We start from the raw sequence: 19730 nt of genomic DNA on the forward strand, positions 1-19730 counted from the left end.
GCGTGTGTGTCTTCACTCACAAAGAGGACAAAGGAGCACAGCCAGACGGTTGTCCCTGGTCTTTGGGTTCCGTCCCTAAGCTGAGTCTCTGAAGACAGCCCCAGGGCCCTAAATTACAAATGTCTCCTAGAAGAGCCTCACCTCTGCTCACCGCTGGTGGCAGCCTACATTAGAAATCAAAGAAGTGCCTCAATGTCTCTCCAAGACTACAGGAAGATCCCCGTCCTAGGAGCCCCCCCCCCCATTCACCTTGCCAGGCAATTCTGGATTCCGTGCTGCCCTTCCTGCTGTGTCTCCTTACCACAGCTCTTGGGGGGAGAAGCCCAGCTCCCCCCCCCCAGTTGAAAAAGGAAATGATAATTGGCAAGTTTCTTTTGGTTCACTTTGAGTGTTAGAGCCAGTGGCTCACTAGTCTTAAGGTATGTGTTTACTGCTAGGCCTGATGCTCTGACCCGCTGCTGGCAGACATAGAGAAATTCTCTGTCCCGTGGAGTACAATGAGGGGTTGGGGGAGAGGCGGCAGGAATCAAGGGGTTTTACATTGGCATCCCCTTTAAAATTTTACATTGTTCACCTCCTTTAAAGTAGATTTAGGTAGAAGGGCATTAAGAGTCTCACCAAAGACCTGAAAAATCCAGTCTGGACTGGATGACCCCAGCAGGATCTTTATTTTCATATCCGAATCCCAGCCGCCAGGCCGGCGGAGCCGCTGCTCCTATCCGGCCAGAACTTCAATTCAGCTAACGTCTATTCTGGACGTGTAGAAACGCACTCTTGCTCTGAATAAGTCCCCGCGGGCTCAGAAATCTCCCGTGCAGGGGCAGTTTCTGCCTTTCCATTATAAAGGCATACATAGCTTGGGCTATCCCTAGCTTCAAAGACTCCCTTCTTTCAAAGGTGGACGGGGATAAAGGGAATTGAAAAGTAAGAAAGATTCTTGTCCGGTGCTCAGGCTCAGGCTACCAAGGCCAGGGCACGCTTGCAACAAGAGTGATGGCCTGGCCAATTACGTGTCCTGTGCTTTTCTGTAGTCGTGGCGGCTTCTTTCTCAGGCGGCCCTGACCGTGAAGAAGGCGGTGGCGCCGAGGACTTGACCTTTATGGTGGAAAGAGCGAAGAACGGGAGGAGGACTCGGCTGTCTCCAACCTCGGCTGTTTCCAGCCTCTGCCACCCAATAGCAGACAATCCACGCACGCCTGGCGTCACCTCCATTCCCCCTCGTGTTTCCGTGCGGGACCACGGGCTCTTGGCCAAGAAATAAAGCCCCAAGCAGGCTTTCGCCACCTACCTATCCCCCCTCCCCAGGGCAGAAGTCAGGGCTACACCGGGCTTCTCAAGGCTCTCTTCTTGTCCTAGATTCCAGCTGCTCTCGGCCAGGCCCTGGGTGTTTCACGGTGCCAGGCAGGCCCCGGGCGGTGCTAAGCTCCGGCGCGCCGGGTCCTGTCCTCAGACTTCAGGCGGCAGATGCTCGGGGACCACGCGTCCCGAGGCTGCTTCCCTGCCCAGGTGGAGCCTGTTCCTGGCTCTCCTGGCTTCCTTTCGCTCAGCTCCAGGCTCCCAAGATTTAAGTGTTGGGGACAGCAAATCGCGATGTCTTTTCAGCCAGTCTCAAAAACCTCTTTTCCAGAAAATGCTCCTGTCAAGTTTTATTTCCCGTTGCAAAACCACCTTCCACGCAGCCAGGAATTAAGGCCAGGAGAGATTAAATACCCGATTATTCTCCTGGGGACAGAGGGGCGGGGCGGAGAAGGGGGCACCCTCACAAAACCTTCGCCTCGGTCGCCGGTTCTCAGCAAATAATGCCTGGAGCCCGGGGAGGCCTGCGAGGCCCGCGGTGACGTCAGCCCGAGACTCCGGGCGGCTCACAGCGCGTGTCCGCGGCCATCCTGTGTCCACGTAGCACGAGCTGCTGATCACATCACAGCGACCTCCGCCGCGATCCTGAGGCTCTTCTGTCTGCCGCCCTCGTGCCGTCGGAGCCGGGTGGGCCAGGGCAAATTCCGGGCCTCCATCTTGAGCAGGGGTGTCCTGTCCCCAACAGGCGCGACACCCGACAGCCCTCTGAGTCCACGGCTACGTTGCTCTCACTTGCCAACACCCTTGCACTGGTGGGGTAGGCCCTCGCCTCTCGACGGCTCACAGAAGTTTAAAAATCTTAGACACCGGTGAAATTATTTCTGCCGCGTGGGTTCAGTTCTGCAGCAGAGCCGGATAGAAACGAAATGGACTGTGGCAAGGCCTTGGCTGCTTTCTTGTTGGAATTTTTCTGCGCAAGCATCACCTTTCTTTTATAATAATATTTTACATAGCAGGCACCTCTCAGGCATTCGTCGGCTCTCGGTAGATGCGTGAGGACTGAGTAGTAATTTTCATAAAGAACGAAGCCCGATTTTATTTACCCGGCGGCCATGCAGATGAAAACTTAATTAGCGTGCCTGTCTAAAACCCAGGCAGGCATAAATCTCGCCGGGCCTTTTAGATAGGGCGCATCTTTGCTTATGAAAAATGGGATGCAAGCAACTCACTGCACAGTTCTCTGATTCTCCAGGTCTCGGGCTGCTGCTATGCATCGATCAAGTTTAAAGGAATGCACATAAATCAGCAACCCCCTAGAGTCTCTTCAGTCGAGGTTCACAAGCCCAGAAGGGCGCCTATGGACCCCCATAAGGAGATTAGTGCTCCAGGGCAACGTTCCTCACAGCTCCTAACCCCAGGGATTCGCTGAGAGGAAGCTAGATGCTGCACCTTCACTCACCCAAACACTCAGCATCGAGCACTCTGTACTTATCTATGATCTGGCTATTATTCGTATACAAATACTTAATACTCAGCTGAATTTCACTGCCTTCCGGGGAATCTCTAAACATTTAAATTAAGTTGAGTATTTTTAAATGATATCTTCCCCCTTTGTCTCTAAGTTCGTTTGATTTTGAAATCATACGTTAATTAAAAAAAAAAAACAACAACAAACATTGGCCTCAGTTCGGCATCAGGCGTAAATACTTAGTGAAATGCATAGTGACGTTTTACAACCGTCCACTTAAAGTTACTTAATAAATCTGACAGTATTGGGAGCAGATGGAAAAGGTCGTTTTTTTCAAGTTCCATGTTTATAATTTTTATTCAGGAAGTTTCCTTTTTAGAAAAAAATACTTGAATGAGATTTTCAACATCATTATTCATGGATCAGTGTCTGCATTATTATTCCTGTGCTTTTAGGAGTTTTTGTTGTTTTTTTTTTGTTTTGTTTTTCAAGAGGAGGCCAAAGTTCTCCTGACTGTCTTGTTCGAAAAGTTTTAGGCTGGTTACTATTTAAAAATGAAGAAGTCTCCAGTCATGGTAGCATATTCCATTAACCCCAGCACTCTGGAGACCAGGCAGGTGAATTTCTGAGTTCGAGACCATCCTGGTCTACAGAGTGAGTTCCAGGACAAAGAAAGTGTATCTTAGAAAACAAAACAAAACACCACCATCAACAACAATAATAAAATGAAAAAATAAAAATATCTAAGAAGTGATTACAATCCATAACCACCTCAACTAATCTGTCAATCCACGCCATAACCATGTCAGAACTAAAGGGAGGGGCACCCTCACATCTTCTGGGGAGAGAGAGAGAGAGAGAGAGAGAGAGAGAGAGAGAGAGAGAGAGAGAGAGAGAGAGAGGCTTTACCTAGAACTGCAGTAGTGGTGACTTTCCAAAGGGGCAGTATTCCATCTGCAGAGCTGCTGTTAGCTCTTCCCTAGGCCGTAGGTTCAGAAGATGTCTTACGTCTAAAGAAACATATCTCCTATCTCCAGAAGAGCCCTATTCAGAGCAGTTCACAAACAGTGTTTGAACCAACTTGGAGGGGAATTTCCAACACTTTAAATATTTTGGAGACGTCATTAATGTTGCTGGATGGTAGTTCATTCGGAAATGATGCTGTAACACAAGGTGCTGGGTGCGGAGTCTCAAGCAGTTATCTTCGTGTGTTTCCACAGATGGTTGGCAATCCTCAGGGTAGCAAAAAGATTACACTTTACAAGATCATCTGACATGTATTTTTCAGGGCCGTGTTTTTGTTTAAGCAGCTTTATATTTTTTCCCCCATAATTCTTCATCTAGAAAGACATAAAGAAGCTCTTGTTTTCAAGTCTTTGTAAGTCTTCAAGAAAGGCGGGACATGTTTTCATTATCTGGGATTGTAACAAGCCAATATTTTCCAGCAAATGATAAATTCAGGTCTCCCATTCACTGTTATTGTCTCCTGACATAAAGGTAAAATTAACCTGCAGCTGAAAACCCAAATTCCAAAGCTACTGGTTCCTTCAACATTTTAATGTGTGTGTGTGTGTGTGTGCGCGCACAAAGGGTTTGGCAAAAACAAAAAAAAACAAAAACAAAACCCCACATTATCCCACTTGTATATTAAATACATAAACATACTGTATTATTTATGACTCTGAACACAATATCTCCTGTGCTGTTGGGGGCCAATAAACAATAGCTATAATACTGATTGTTAATATAGTTTTGACAGTGGTATATTTATTTCTTCTACAAAACAAATGGTGCGCAAGTATCAGTATAAGATTGCACAGCATTATGGGGCAACAATCAGCTTTGAGCTGTCTAGAATAGTTTTCTTCCGTGTCCGTATTGTGATCATTTTGTAGATGGAATATTTAAGTTCTCCTACTGACTTTTTAGAGAGGTGGGTTGCTTTGAATTTCTGAAATGTAACTCTAGAACTCTAGACTTAGGAAGGTATGTGAGACTTTTTAACTTGCCGTAAAGATTCCCAGATAATTCTAATTAAGGTCACAGACCACCTTGGAGGGTGAGGGCTGGGAGTGAACGGTTATTTAAGAACACCTCTTGGACTGTAACAAACATGTACAGCTTTAAAACAGATCTGTAGAAATCTGATGCACGGCGAGCCGCTGTGAGCACAGATTAAAGTTGGCCATTAAAGAAAGGAAGCAAAATTCACCACATAAGGAGCATTTTGTACCCCAAGTCTAGAAATCGGCTTAAATTACAGTATCTTCACTCGTCAGCAATTAATAATATCTGTACAAATTCTACAATTATGTACACAAGCACACAGACACTGATATGCAAATACATGTATAAACATATATTATATATTCACATATATACAAGCACAAGTATAATTTACATATATTCAAATATTCTCCTTTTTGAGCAAAAAAAAAAAATATGACTACTAAACCTTTAAAACAAGTCAAGTCAGAGCTCAGTTCCCTTGAAGCTGAAGAATGTCAAGGAAGCTTGTCAACACAAGGTGGCGCCCTTGATCTATGAATCTGGCTGAGGCCAATTCATGAGCTGTCAAAAGTCAAGGTCACAAATTGTCTTTTTTCGTCAAGGTCAAGGTTTAAGGCCTTTCCTAGTCCTGTCATTTCAACAAATACCAAAAACCTGTCCTTTCAGTCACATGCAGACTTAAGAGCAGATTTTAAAATACGACAGTCTAGGCATTGCTGATACTCAACAACTGGTTTTCATTTGCCACAGGGAGCCTGGGAACCTCCTCTATCTCTCCCTCCTTCCCTTTCTCTCCCTCTCAGAACACCTAACACTTTCATCTCCTTGAAACCTTTTCAATTGTGAGCTTTTAGTTATGTGAGATTTTTTTCCTCTTCTCATAAAAAAATTTAGAAAAACCTGAACAATAATAATAATAATAAAAGACTGGTCCTTGGCTTGTGTAAAACAAACCTGCTTGTTTAGTTTTTGTGCAGTTCAAGTTCCGCGTAGAAAAGTAACCCAGAGTGTCTCTTCAGATTTTAATGGCAGTGATTATTTCATTAACAGAGTTAATACCACTATCTACAGATCTAATTTTTCATTTTTAGTGGAAGTATTTAAAAAGCAGGTGCACAAATACATTTTCACAGTGTGCTGAATGTCTTTATTTACAAGATAGCATTTACAGTGAATATAAACAGAACGAATGTGTGAAATGAAATTACTGCTTGATTTAAAATGTGCTGTGACGATGAGTCCCTAAACTTTCTACTGCAGTCTCCTAACACAGTAAACAAGAAAAAAAAATACTAATCCTTTAGTAAATTAAAATATAGAATGTAGACATCTAAATATTTTTGGAGAACGGGTTTTCATTTTGAGGTGTTTTTTTTTCTAAGTAAAAAAAGAAAATGATGTCTCTAGCAAAAATGTTTAACAAGTATTGGAAAATGCCAATTAAAAATTTTTTTAAAGAAAGAGTATGTTTTAGGAGAAATCCACACTAGGGTGGAACCTTCCAGGAGATGGGGCATAAAGTGAATTCTTCATATTATTTGGTGAGATTTAAACACTTCAAAAATTACAACAAATCCTGTGGGAAAAATCTCTTGACAGTGTTGGTTAATCCACCATGTTTGTTGTAAGCAATTGAAAGGTATTTCCAGAAGTTCTTTACCCACCCAGGGTTCTCTTGTAGCCTCAAGGGTTTAGCTGGCCAGATTTACTATCAAAACAATAGACCCTTGGATGAACATTCTCTCTCGTCTAGTCTCCCTTTTTAGCAATAGTTCAAATAAACAATTCAGTGCCTTTCCCCCTTCTAAGCCTCTACCTGAAACATTTCCAGAAGGAACAATGGCAGGGATTTCAATAAGGTTTACCTGAGCAGGCACTTAACATGCAAAGGGGCAGGTGCTGGACCAGCGGCGTGGAAACAGCCTTTGTTTCTGTAACCAGTTTTCAGATTACCATCTAACACAGTGTCCTAAAATAGAATGGTCACATAAATACTTACAAGATTTGAGTAAATTCATAATTTATCTGAAATTGTGTGTTTCAGGGGCTGATGAGTTGACTCTAGAGTTTGTCACTTAACGGTCTGGTGGGGTTGTCGGGAGACCTGGCAGTCTTTACCATTTCTTAAGGTTTTGTTTTAATTGTAGATTCCACTGAAGAGAGAGTCCCCTTAGGAGAGCAAACGTCAGCGTCTCTCTATCCAATTCTTCAGTTATTATTATGCATTATTATTATCTGGGCAAAGAAACAAATCCTTAAGCGTTTCTTCAAGCTGCCCTCTGCTCCACCTTTTAATCCATTAACTAGTGGTCTTGAGTTTATTGATGACTTTTTTCTCTTTGACCCTCCTGTTCTGGAACCAGATTGTGACCTGCCTCTCAGAGAGGTTCGTCGTGGCTGATATCCTCCTCCGTTTGTCCTTGGTAATGAATTTGTTCGTAGCGTATTCCCGTTCGAGTTCTTTCAACTGCACCTTAGTGTAAGGCACGCGCTTCTTTCTCCCCCTCCTATAGGAGCTGGCGTCTGAAGGATGGGAGACGACGTCTGTAAGATAAGGAAGAAGGCAAGTTACTCTGGGAGCCGACCTGAGCCAGAACACAGGCGACAACTCAATGTGAACTGCCGGCCTTGCAATGCCTGATTGCTCTTTGCCACGAATGCTGTACAATCTAGCCTTCTGCCAAAGCCTGGAGCGTTAGTAGAGGGGTATGGCTAGTTGTGTATTGAAATGAAATCGCCCAGAGTTCCAGTGACCACCCCAATCGGGTCATCCTGCATGTACAGCGGTCCACACCTTAGCACTCAACAGGGTACAACACTTCTGTAGAGCTCGGCTCCTCTCAGCTTGCCCCAAGTCCCAACATTCTATGCTTCTCCAACGAAGCCTTTTTTTTCAGAGAACCATCAGGGACAATTTGGTGAGCTCAAAATCGAGTCTATTTCCCATCTTGGAGTCAATGTCAAGGGCTTGGGAGGGTGGGGCACCCAGAGAGAAAGGGGCTGCCAGAGTTGGAACCCACAAGCTTCCTCCCAGCTACCCTTTACCGAAGGAGGGCGGGGGGGGGGCGGCTCGACTTAGGGCAGGGCGGACGGACAGCGCCAGCCAGCCGGGGCCAGGCTCCCAGGGGTGCAGAATTGCTAAGGCAAGCCAGGCCAGGGAGAATGCGGGGGGCGGGGGGGGGGACCCGAGTGACCCTGGGGCACGAGCCGAGGAGAAGCTGAAAAGCTGGAAGACCCGGGCTGGAAAGGGGGCGCCATTTACCGGGCAGAGTGGACTTCCAGAGGTGGGGAGGCTGCGTCTGCTCTTTGGGGCAGTACATTTGGCCGTTCCAGCCGTTGGGCAGAGCCCAGGGCTGATAGCTTTCCATGGGAAGCCCCAGAGGCTCGTGGCGCGACTCGCCAGGACCCCCGAGCCCCGGAACTACTGGCATATCCAGGTAGCCGGGCACGGGCTGGTGGTGGTGGTAAGGCCCGGCTGCGTAGCCCTGATGGTAGAAAGCAAACTCCTTGGCGCGGGAGCTGAACTCCTCGGCCGCGGGGCCGGCGGTGTCCATGTACTTGTCGGCGAAGGCGGCGGCGGCCGAAGCAGGCTGCGCGCACGACTTGATGGCGTTGGGGTGCGGGCCCATGCGGGCGCACGGGTAGTAGCCGCTGCCGAAGTAGCCGTAGGGCAGCGCCGCGGGCCCCGACGAGCTCTGTGCCGCCGCCGAGCAGGGACTGCACTGCTTGGCGGCCTCGGCACCCGCCGGCCCCGCCGGCCCGGGCCCTCCCGACGACGACGCGGCAGCCGCGGCGGCGGCGGCAGCAGCGGCGGCAGCGGCGGCGGCGGCGGCGGACGGGGGCGCCTCCCCCGGGGCGCTGCTGTACGCGGCCGCGGCGCCCGGCGCCAGGGGTGCGGGATGCGCCATCAGGTTGCGGCACTGGTTAGCCGCGGCGGCGGCGGCGGCGGCGGCCGCTGCGGCCACCGAGAAGTTGCCCCCCGCGGCCGCGGCAGCCGGGTGGGGGAAGCCCCCGCCCCCAGCTCCCGCCGCCGCCGCCGCGGCCGCCGCCGCTGCCGCCGCCGCCGCCCCTTCCATGTTCTTGTTGAGCTCGTCGGCCACCAGGCCGCCGCCGTTGTCGTAGAGAAACATGACGGTGGGCTCGATCCAGCGGGGGTGGAGGAGCACGGAGGCTGTCATAGCCCGAGCCGCATGGAGAAGACCCCAGTGGCGCTGTTTTAAAAAGCCCCCAAGAAGTGAAGAGCGCGGCGCGCGGGGCCGGGGCCCGAGCGAGGGGGGCGGGTCGCGCCCTGCGGGGTCGCGCCAGGCGGCCGCCCATTGGCCCGCCCCCGGCCCGCCCCCGGCGTATGCAAAGCGGGAGGCTCCGGCTCGGCTCCTCGCTGGGCCCGCCGTCCCCGCCGCCGCCCGCGCGGTCCTCTGCGCCAGCTCTAGCTCCCGCCGCGCGGCCGCGCAGCAGTCACCCACGGAGGAGGCGGGGGGTGGGGGTGGGACTAGGGCGGGTGGGGCTGGGAACACAGGGACCCCGATTCCTTCCCGGGTTTCGCGCGGAGGTTGGGAGGGGCCGTGAGCGGCTGCGGTTGGGGTGCGACCTGAGGTCGTGGGGACAAGTCAGGTAAATTCTCCAGTGGCCAGGAATGAGGGTTTGCCTTGGCCTTGGACTGGCCCAGGATGTCCTGGCATGTTTTAGGGACCTCTGGGGCTGTTTTCTTTCCAGGGATGGATACATCTTTCTGCAGCTAGACCCTCCCAAGGATGTGGGAGCTTTCGCCTGGCCGAGATTGCACTCCCCCCACCCCTGGGGAACAAGGGCGTTTGTTTCCTGTTGGTTCCAGGAGAAGTCTGGAGCAAGGGTCCCAGGACATTTCTCTGGGAAGCTTGGGCTGCATTTGGGAGCTCCCTTCCCTGTTCTCAGGCTCTAGAGGACAATTTCAATTAGGCCTACGGACTCAGAAGATCAGAACAACTAATTGTATCTCCTACCCCCATCACACACGCGAGTGCAAATATTCGCGCGCGCGCGCGCGCGCGCGCACACACACACACACACAGAGAGAGAGAGAGAGAGAGAGAGAGAGAGAGAGAGAGAGAGAGAGAGAGAGAAAGGCATACTGCCACATTGTCCAACTTGTATATACAGCTCGCTATTCATTCCGATGCAGCAGCTATTCTTTCTGGTCCGCAGAGGATTTCAGATGAAGAAAGCACCATTCACTCACGCTCCTGTCTCAGGAGTCTGGCTGCCTTTTCCTGAAGGGGTTTAAGAGGAACAGGCCCCAGCTGGGCTGCTGGCTGGAACTCCAGCCACGGTTCTGGGACTTCCTACAAGTCACTCCATAGATCCTGAGTTGGACATTTCAGACACCTGGAAATCCACTGTTGCATTCCGTTTTGGGGAAAGAGAAAAAGGCTCTTTGGGATCCTTTCATGGTTTTTCTCCTAATAGGGGCTCAGCCTGTAGTGGGTTCAAGGTGCCTGAGAACCAGCTGATGAGTTCCTCTGTACCTGGAGCTTGGTCGGGTGTTTGTATCTGGAGAGCCACGTTTGGGTGCAGTGTTTTGGTAAAGGATTCTGGGGACCCTGCCTCCTTAGGACTACATCCATTTCTGGTTGTGCAAATGTGAACTGGTCAGACATCCAGAGGGGAACAAATGGTCAAAGTGAAAGTGGGTGCATTCTGGGAAATATAGGCTGGGAAGAGTTCTGTACTATCTTTGCTCAAATGCTCTGGTAGGCAGCCAGGCTTGGACCTGTCCTCTAGTCCTAGCTTGTAGACTTAGCCCTAAGCTAGAGCATCAGACATACCACCCAATTCATCTGCTGCTCTGTAAGCCCCCTGGGCTTCTGGCAAGATTGGGAGCAGTAAGGCGAGGCTCAGGCTTTTATCTGCCGGGATCCTGGGTTTGTTCTGACTAATGTTAAGTGTCGCCCAATAAAACCTTCCCTGATCCCCACACCCAATTCTCCCCCACACCCAGGGAGTCCTTTCTCTCCTGAATTTAGCGGTCCTGGGTAAATATTGATTTGCCCCGAGTTTACCTTCTTACAGCCTGACCATTTGCAGACTAAGGAACCAACCTCTGTGAAGACTTGATTTCTGGTTACTTTGGAGCCCTTTTCATCCGTCCCCCCACTCCTTCCTCCCTCTAAGTGGCATTGTAAAACTCAACAGTGACAAAGAGACGAAGTACGGTTCCAGGCACCAATTCTCGGAGAGGGCAGTTTACATACAGGTCAGACACGGCTGGAGGCCAAGGTCAAGTTGAAAGTTGCTGTCTAGTCAGCGTGAGAAACTACAATGAAAGCCCAGAGACAGAGCCGACTGCCTACCTCCCCTCGCTCTCAATTCCCCCATCCTTTGCAACCTGGCTTCTGGCTCTGTTTGGTTTCTCAGCATCATTTTTTTTCTCTCTTTGTAGAGTTTTGGGGGCGGTGTTTACAGACTTTTCTGTCGGCCGCCCTGCTCTTAGCTGGGTTTCTGAGCCTCCGAAGTTTTCCAGCTAGGTTCGGAAAAAACGAAAACACAGCTCAGGAAGGCTCCACCAGCCGATGCCTATGCCAGTTCACCTCTGGCAGTGGCTGTACTGCTGGTCCACACAGCAGCCAAGACCAGCTCCACGTTCTTTCCTCCCCCTCAGTTCACTGGAGCCGGGAGCCCTGCACTCAGGGGAAGGGCCTCAGCTTTACAGACTGCCAAAGTCCGCTGGGTCCCTCCGGCTCCAAAAATGGTGAGAAAGGAACTCATCTTTTTCCCGCAGAGGAATCAGAAGCAGGTTTGTCTGGGAAGAACGAAGCCGCGGGGAGGCTTTGGGCTGCATCTTTGAATTCACTGGGCTTTGCTTCCTACACGTGGTATCCCTGTCGCGGAAGGACTTGGAATGTGAATTACTGAAGTTTATATTTTCTTATCAATTTAATAGAGAGAGAGAAAAAAACCCAAGACAGAATTATTTAGAGAAAGTAGCATCCTTGTTCTCCCTCTGTCTTAACTCTCATACATTGATGTGGATTTTCTACTAGGCTTGTATCAGGGGCATAGTAGCATATCTGGCTCCTCCTCCCTTTCCCGGGTTGCTTCTTCGCTGTTTTAAACTATCTGCATGTCCTGCTAGTTATTGAGCTGTAGGCATCGTTGGAAATGGTTTCTCAAATTAGAATGAATTCTGGGAATAATTTGGGGCAAGGCTTTCTAGAAATTCTACTCACTGTAGAACAGCAACTCCTCAGTCTTTCAAAGAGGGAGGGAAGAGAGTCATTAATGCTTTCTTATACCATGCTCCAGGCTGTACCAGACCAGCTCGGTGTGGGAAAAGAAAGGCTGGAGGATGAAGCCTGACTCTTAAAAAGCCAGCAGTCTCATCCAGTGTTCTTCCTCATTTACCAAAGGCACAGGGAAAATTTGTGTGTCTGTCCAGCTGGCAGGGCCTGACTTTCTGAGCTCTTTTTGTCTCCAGGCTTGGGGTTCTTCTTGCAGAAAAACACCAATAACTTAACCTGGTTCTCCATGGCTTAGGGAAGAGAAGTCAGAGCATTCACGGTCACCTTCAGACAATAGTGGCCATAGGAGCTCTGGAGCCAAGAGCCAGGCTGGGGTGGAAGCTAGAGAACTCTCCACTGATGCCCAAGTTTTGTCTGATGCACGCAGATTTCTCAGTGAAGGCCTTCAAGGGCAGCATGGCTACAGCTCAGCCTTTGTTCAAGGGGCTTCCATAGGTTTTCTCAAGCTCTTGGTTTTACTAGTGCAAACCTGGGTCCGTGGGCTCTGACAGCCCTCTTGCATCTCACCTGAGACTTTAGCTGCATTTTTTTTTCTTGATAGAGGACTCCTGACCAACCAGGATTACAGGACCCTGGGCTCCTAGACCCCAGACTCCTAGGGTTGGAGAAGAAAAGGACAAAGGGAACCCAACAGGAGGTTTGGTCGGATTTGATTTTCATTAGCAAATTAAATTTACCTGCCCTCATTTTAACTCGGAAGAGGCTGTCAGCACCATTCTCTGGAACTACTTCTTTGCATTGATCTTGTATTAGGATAAACAGTCCATGGCTGGTTTTAAGACACTTTGTATTTCGGGATATTCATGTGTTTCTAATGTATCCAAGCAGCTTTATGGGCTGGATTTGCAGGACACCTTACCCTCTGATTCCACCCCAGGCTGGCTAGCGCAGGGGGGGGGGCAAAGAGATAATGGCAAAGCAAGAAAGATCAGAAAGGAGCAGGCAATTGAGCAGACTCGGGGAGAGAGAAAGGATAAATTCTCAAAGCCAGAATCCTTACCAGTAGACCATTTAGGAATGGAACAAGTGGGAAGTTGAGTTTCTGAGGGACCTCAATCCTGTATGCACCAGGGTGAAAGCAGTGGCCCTTTTTTGGTGTGTGTGTGTGTGTGTGTGTGTGTGTGTGTGTGTGTGTGTGTGTATGAGGTGGGTGTCCGGGATTCTGGGCTGGCCAGAGCACAGGAGAATGTCATATGACTCATTTGAGGTTCTTGTTCTATAGTGAAGCAGTAATGGAGTGAAGGAAACATTTCGTGTTGTGGGGATAATTTTGGAACATGGGTAGTCAGTCGCTCTGTACTATGGTGACCCACATTGATGTGGAGGTGGGAAATCAAGAAAGAAAGCCACAGACCTTGCCTCTAAGATCACCCCAAGACGGACTTTGAGGAGGGCAAATTATTGGATAAGTGACCCATTCACTGCCTGCTGGATTGGAGCAGGTACAACGGAACCAGCCTGGAGCCAGCCATCGGTAAGAGATAGCAGAGAGAACTCCAACTGCATCACTCTCTGTTTCTTACCGAGTCTCAAAGAAGGGAGAAGGCACCTCCGCCCGCACCCCTCCCCCGTTTTAGAAGCACTAGCAGCAGGTTTCAGGCTCTGGGGAGCAGCACCCCCTACCCCGCTGCCTGAGATCCCTTCTACCGAGTGATTTAGATGGTGCCGAGAGCTCTCTCCGTGTTCTAATGGCGTCACTGCGCTGTCCTTCACCACATCTGGAAACTGAGACTTCACCTAAAGGACCCTAATGTGAGTTGGACGCAGAGGGACCGAATTCCTGTAAATAGAGGCTCAACCTGAAGGAATACGCTTCTTTCCACAGTTAGTGGCAGGCATCCCGACCAGGGCACCAGCTTGCAGGACTCTGGGAGTGAGTTCAGGGCCACTGGGATGGATGCTGGAAGAATGGGGTACCTCCTGGCAACCCGGCGCCTGCAGCTGCCGTGTGAAAAGGACCCCTTCTCAACCTGGTTGATGCTCACTGCCCGCAACAAAACAGGAAACCAGCGCTGGGCTTTATATCAACAAGTACACCGTAGATGGTGTAGAGCGTTCGAAGGAAGTAGGGGGTTTGCGTCTAAGTCTGGTGCTGTTGGGCTCGGTGTTTCTCCCTGAGAAATCAGCGTGGAGCCAGAAGAACTGGGCCCATAGGGGTCCTCCGTAAGCACACTCCCCATCTGGCTGTGAATTCTTAATAGACAAAGCAACAGAGGGAGGGAAACTCACTAGCAAGGAGAAAGGGGGAAACTCAAGACCCCTTCAAGTACACACTGAGGTGTAATCAGATTTTACAGGCACGTTATATACTGTAACCATAGCGATGTGTGTGCCTTCATACGCACACGCACAGATTCACACATCAAATGTATACACAGGCACAAGCGTAGTGAAATACAGTCATTATGCCAAGTCCTAAGGGGAAAAAAAAATCACCTTGTCAAAGCAGCCTGGTGGCCAGTTTCCTGTCCTCTGGTTCAATTCAGCTTTTTCCAACCACTGGTCCTCCCTCCTGGGTCTGTAAATACGGTAAATACACCTGTCTTCAGTGGAAGGTGAGCGGTCCATCAGCATTTGTCTGGTTCAGATGGCCTCCCCTAGAATCTCTGGACCCTCCCCGAGCTGTCCGAGCTTGTGAGGGAGGCTCCAGCTGCAGTCCTTTGTCTGTGGGACTGGATCCCTTCGTGGCCCAATGCTCTGGGAAATGAAGCAGCTCAATACAAACTTTTGATATTAGTTTTTATAGGTATTTACACTTTGGTGAGGGTAGCTGGGTACGGAAGCTTCGTTAATCAGCCCCCGACCTTAGGTTCGGCTGGGAGTAGGAGCTGGCCGGAAAGAAAAGAAAGCTTCGGGAAGTCGGAGAGAATGAAAAACAAAACAAAACGGCACAAGGTCATTTTCTGTTCCAGAAAATGAGTAAGTGGGCCATTCCAGGGACTCCCCAGTTGGCCACTCCCTCCCGCTTTGTACAGGGAACATGTTTTCTGCCTTTGCCTAATACAACAACTACACTTTAAAATATATTCCCCCCCCAATACATATAAAGGTGTAGCAAGCCCCTCTACATCCAGTTTATCTTTGACTTTATTATCATTTTATCTTGCATACCTTTTTTGATAATTAAAGCTTAATTAAATCCGAGGTATTGAACTGCTTCATTCTCAATAGAAGGTTTTGAGAATTTTCAAGACTGTGAGAAAGGGGTGAACTGGAGTTGTTTGAGGTAAGGACTATCAAGAGCCCAAGGTTTCATCAAGAAGGAACCTGGAGCAAAATAGATTTGGGATCTTATCTGAAATTGTATGTGTCTTCTTTATAAAAATTACACATGCGGGGGAGGGTTATATCAACTTCTTCTTTCACTGAAGATTTCTGTTTGTTTAAGATTGATGTGGGGGATGCCCTATGTCCTAACTTGATACATTTTCACGTTAAGCAAATGCTTATTTCCTATTTTAAAACATCTCTTTCCCTATAGACATCGCATAGAAATTTCTAATGCTTAAACTAAGAGGAGAAAGGGTGGACTGAATTGATATCAAAGTTACCATGGTTTTCTAGAAAAAAAAAATGTAGCTCTGTATGCCTTTTAAAATATTCCTGCTGCAACAAGAGATTTGTAAAATACTGAGTAAAAGCATGAATGTCGTGTTTGTATTAATTCAGTGATCTATTTGAAAGTGAGCATGAATCCAGGAAACACTGAAGTTGATTTAACTAAAAAGTCTTGGTGACTTTATAAACCGAAATGACAAAAACAAATTATAGAAAATTTTGAGTTTGACAAATTCTGTGCCCAGCAGCTGCTGACTGAATAAGACCCACCCCCACCCACTCCAACCTCTTTCCATGGCCAGAGTACTGGGTTGTTCGTGATATTTTTTAATTGTCCTTCCCTTTGCTGCTAAATATCTGGAATTATTTTTATAGTAAGTATGTATAACTCTTCATGGCAGTGGAAGAGTGGTATTTGGCTAAACTCATAAGGGTTGTATAAGTTATACAAGAGAATTTATTTGCATACACTTTGTGTCAATTTCTAGCAGTTGTAACAGTGTGTGGCAGAAAGCCCTAGAAATATTCCTCAGGCTTTCCTTTCCTTACTGCAGCCCAGGGCTTCTAACAAATCTGCTCTTACATGGCCTAGAACACAGAGGCTGCCAGGGTGTGGGTGTCCTGGGTCTCCTGGTCTTAAGATGGAGTTCACCAAAGGAGTAAACGCTTGGGTCAAGGTCAGGGCAGAGACTGCAGAATTAAGAATATCAAAAATTCGGAGGAAGAGGGGAAACCAGGGCAAAACCACTAACAGACAAAGAGGAAGGGTGAGATAGGAGGAAGGAAAATGAGAGACAGTGAAGCTTGAATTCCTGACAAACCATTTAAGCTGCGACAACTAAGCACTGCCTGTGTTTTTAAAGTGAGTGGAAGCCCCCTCCCTGCAGAAGCTGGCTCTCTTCAGAAGCTGGCTCTGCTGCTGTCTCCGCATGCTTCCTCCACTGCCCCCACCACCCACTGAGGTCCCACTTCGCAGCCAAGGCTTCAAGCCTCCCTGTGATTTCTCTAATTACACAAAAATAATTTGAACTCTGAGACCCTGATTAGGGCCCTGAGTTACATTCAAAATTGAGCTTCTCTATAGAGAGCCCAAGCGTGTGAATTCCAGCTGGGATCTGCTTCGGTCAGTCCAGTCGGTGGCTGAGTTGGGGACAGCCCCTCAAACCTGCTAACAATCACTTGCTCTCAGCCACTTTTTAAAAGGCCATATTTCTTTTACATTTTTAGGATCTAATGTGAGGTTATGTAGGGTCATGGGACCCTCGGCTGGTGCAAAGTAATTTGATGTCACTGAGAGCAAGCAAACTCATTTGTCACCCCAGGAATAGAAGTCCCTCCAGCTTGTGCTAAAAACAGGACTCGGTGTGGAGTATGTGTGGTAGCGATGGTGACACGTTCTGTGTGGAATCCAGCTAGAAGTCCAGTGGGCTGGGCAAGGTTAGGGGACTTTTCATGTAGGGCACAAAGTTGGGGTGAGGGATCTGAAAGTCTCCAAGAGGCACACTAGCCCATCTAAACTCAGCGTGGGACTTGGGCTACTCCTAGCCCTTGCATCCTGGGTTCCTTTGCAATCCAGATCCCAGGGTTCCATTCTCCGGCTAATTCAGTTACAGTCCTGCCTCCCACGCCCCACCTAGAGCTGCTTCAGTAATCTGTAGCTGATTCAATGAGACCTAAGGGAGTTTCCTAGGTTGGGGGTGGGGGGAGTTCCATCCAGTCAATAGGTGGTATGGAATGGGGTGGGAGTGGAGAGAGCCACAGACTTTGCCATCTTTGGTCAATACACTTCAGGTCTGTGAAGAGGACTGGCTAGTGTTTGTGGAAAAAAAATTGTAAAGCATTTTTGACCTGAATGGTTTCCTCTATCATTTCTAATTTGTTGTTATTTTTAAGAAGTGGGGAGTAAAATAACGACCCTCATTTGAGAATCAAGGGACTTCTAAGCCCAGGTTGGATTGTGTATGGGTGTAGAGAAGGTAAGTTGATAGAAAACACAGGACAGGTCATTTCCCAAAGCCATGTGTATGTAGTCCTGGTCCTGCCAGTGAACAAGACCAGACAAGGCCCTTCCAGCAGAGGGCTGGTGCCAGCAGCCACCTCGTCCTTTGCAGCCTTTGCCTCCAGAAAATTCCCGCACTGGACTCCAATTATGGGTCCACAATGTACTGGGATTCACACCTTAGAAGGCAATGTAGAGCAGTGTTTCTTGTCTTTCTTTTTAGTTTTTAAAAGATTTTTTTATTTTATTTTATGTGTATGAATATTTTGCCTGCATGCATGTGTGTGCACTGGATATAGAGTGAGACACTGTATGGGCGCTGGGAATCAAACATGGTCTTCTTAAAAAAACAAAACAAAACCAACAACACAAGAACAACAAATGTTCTTAGCCACTAAGCCATCTCTCCAGCCCCCTTCCCTACCACCCTCCCCTTTCATCACAAAGTCTGATGCTACTCTTTCCCTGGCAGTTCTAGGATGATGTGGTACCAGAAAAATGGAGACCCCCCACCCCCAATGCAGTCAGGCAGGAGGCTGCAGGGGATAAACACATCCTCACTCTATGGAAGCCAGTGAAGCCAGCTCAACAAGAGGCTACAATAAGCATCTCTTAAGCACAAGGGGAGGAAGTGTGCAGACTGCTGAATTGGCCTTAATGTTCCAGGGAGGGCTGGGAAAGGAAAATGAGAGAAAACAGTCCGTAGGTGGAGCTTATTTCTACGGGGTCGTTGTAGTCGGTAGCTAGCATGTCGTGGATATCCACATGGATGAAGGTCTAAAGATTCCTTTTTGGAGATGAGTTGGTGATGCATCCTGAACATCCTGGGAAGCTGACCTCCTGCTGCCTGCTAGCTGCCTAGTGGATTGCAATCTAAAGCTGGTGAGCTGTCTTTCCTACCTCCTGCCTTAAGGCACTCTACTATGTAGCCACACATACGTGTGTGGGACTTTTTCCCAAAGCAGGATCAGGCACTTCCAGAATAATTGGGTCAGAATGGGAATCTTGGACAACAAACACCCATCACTGGATACTAGAACCGCGGCCTGAAGAGAAGACCCCTCGGAGCTGGGTCTTTTCTCTCAGAGTGGAAACGGCTCCTCAGCACTCTGGGATCTTAGACAGAAGAGCAAGCATGTGGCAGGATAAAGGACTGCACTTGAGAGACTGGCACAGCAGTCCAGCAGTGCTGTCCGGGTTGGCAGGAGCAGAGGATGCTCCGAGGACGTCACTGCAATTGCGATCTTTCCCCACTAGATGTCTTCCAAGTTAATCGGAATTACAGAGCACTGTTTGTCTCCTTGTCTGAGACTCGGTTTCCCCTGCCACATTTTGAAGTCGGGAGTTTCTCTGGGAAAGCAAACGTTTTCCTTTGATTCTTTTGGCCCTTTAGTTACCCTACTCTCCAAATCCTAGGCCTAGAAGTCAACTAGAATCAAATGCTGGCTCCCTGCCGGTCCGAGTCGCCCTGCTCACGCCTTTGGAATCTTTTTATGACCTTTGATGTGTTTAAATAACATGGCAAGGCTGAGCACACACCTCGGATTAAACTTTAATCGGCTGCAGTCAAGGTCGTCCAGGTGGTAAATGCGTTTCCTGTGACTTCTCCTAGCGGATACTGCACGGTCCAAGGTCTGGGGGCACAGCCCTAGGCTTCTATCCTCACCTCCTGCCTCCACGTAGGCTTGGGCAGGACAAAAGTGGGGCCACCCCATAGAGCTCCAAAGTAGACTAAGGAAATGGAGTCGGAGGTGAACACCCAGGGTGGGCTAATGACCGAAGTGATTTTTTTTTTAATGGCTACTAAGACAGAATAGTTAAAAACTCCAAGAGTCATTACCAATTTCCCCTCACCTCAGAGAATGGTTGAAGTTCCAAAGTCATGGTCAATGCCTTGATTATTTCTCCCAGCATGGCTCTGCTTCCAGGCAGGCGGAGTGGGGGTCCTCTGGTAATGACAGTTAACTTAGCTGATTATACTGGGGGTTGCCAAGCTCATTCCCATTAGGTCAAGGTCTAGAGCTCAGGCTGCAGTTGCTACTCTGTGGGCCACACAAGGCTAACGTTTTCTGTCTTAGACACTGGGTCTGAACATAACTTTCAGTGCCAATACACCTGTCAGTGA

At 48.7% G+C, this 19730-nt stretch overlaps 1 protein-coding gene and 1 long non-coding RNA gene across 2 annotated transcripts; one reads left to right on the forward strand and one right to left on the reverse strand.

Annotated features, from left to right (window-relative positions):
• Positions 1–7022: 7022 nt before the first annotated feature.
• On the reverse strand, positions 7023–9052 carry Hoxa13 (homeobox A13). The gene is made up of 2 exons (XM_021165784.1): positions 8037–9052; positions 7023–7318 (listed from the first exon to the last, which is right to left on the reverse strand). Exons 1-2 carry the CDS (start codon positions 8950–8952, stop codon positions 7074–7076), a joined length of 1161 nt encoding a protein of 386 aa, XP_021021443.1. The 5' UTR covers positions 8953–9052; the 3' UTR covers positions 7023–7073.
• Positions 9053–10928: 1876 nt separating this feature from the next.
• On the forward strand, positions 10929–15706 carry LOC110295564. The gene is made up of 2 exons (XR_002378097.1): positions 10929–11003; positions 13491–15706. It is a non-coding gene; the product is annotated as an uncharacterized LOC110295564 (long non-coding RNA).
• Positions 15707–19730: the final 4024 nt, after the last annotated feature.

The sequence above is a fragment of the Mus caroli genome, chromosome 6, assembly GCF_900094665.2.
Source record: "Mus caroli chromosome 6, CAROLI_EIJ_v1.1, whole genome shotgun sequence".
Classification (NCBI taxonomy): domain Eukaryota; kingdom Metazoa; phylum Chordata; class Mammalia; order Rodentia; family Muridae; genus Mus; species Mus caroli.

Excerpts from the sequence above, each read along its gene's own strand:
- Hoxa13 (XM_021165784.1), bottom strand. The coding sequence starts at position 8,952 with ATGACAGCCTCCGTGCTCCTCCACCCCCGCTGGATCGAGCCCACCGTC. Across the intron at positions 7,319-8,036 it reads CTGGAAGTCCACTCTGCCCG|ACGTCGTCTCCCATCCTTCA; the intron begins GTAAATGGCGCC and ends CTTATCTTACAG.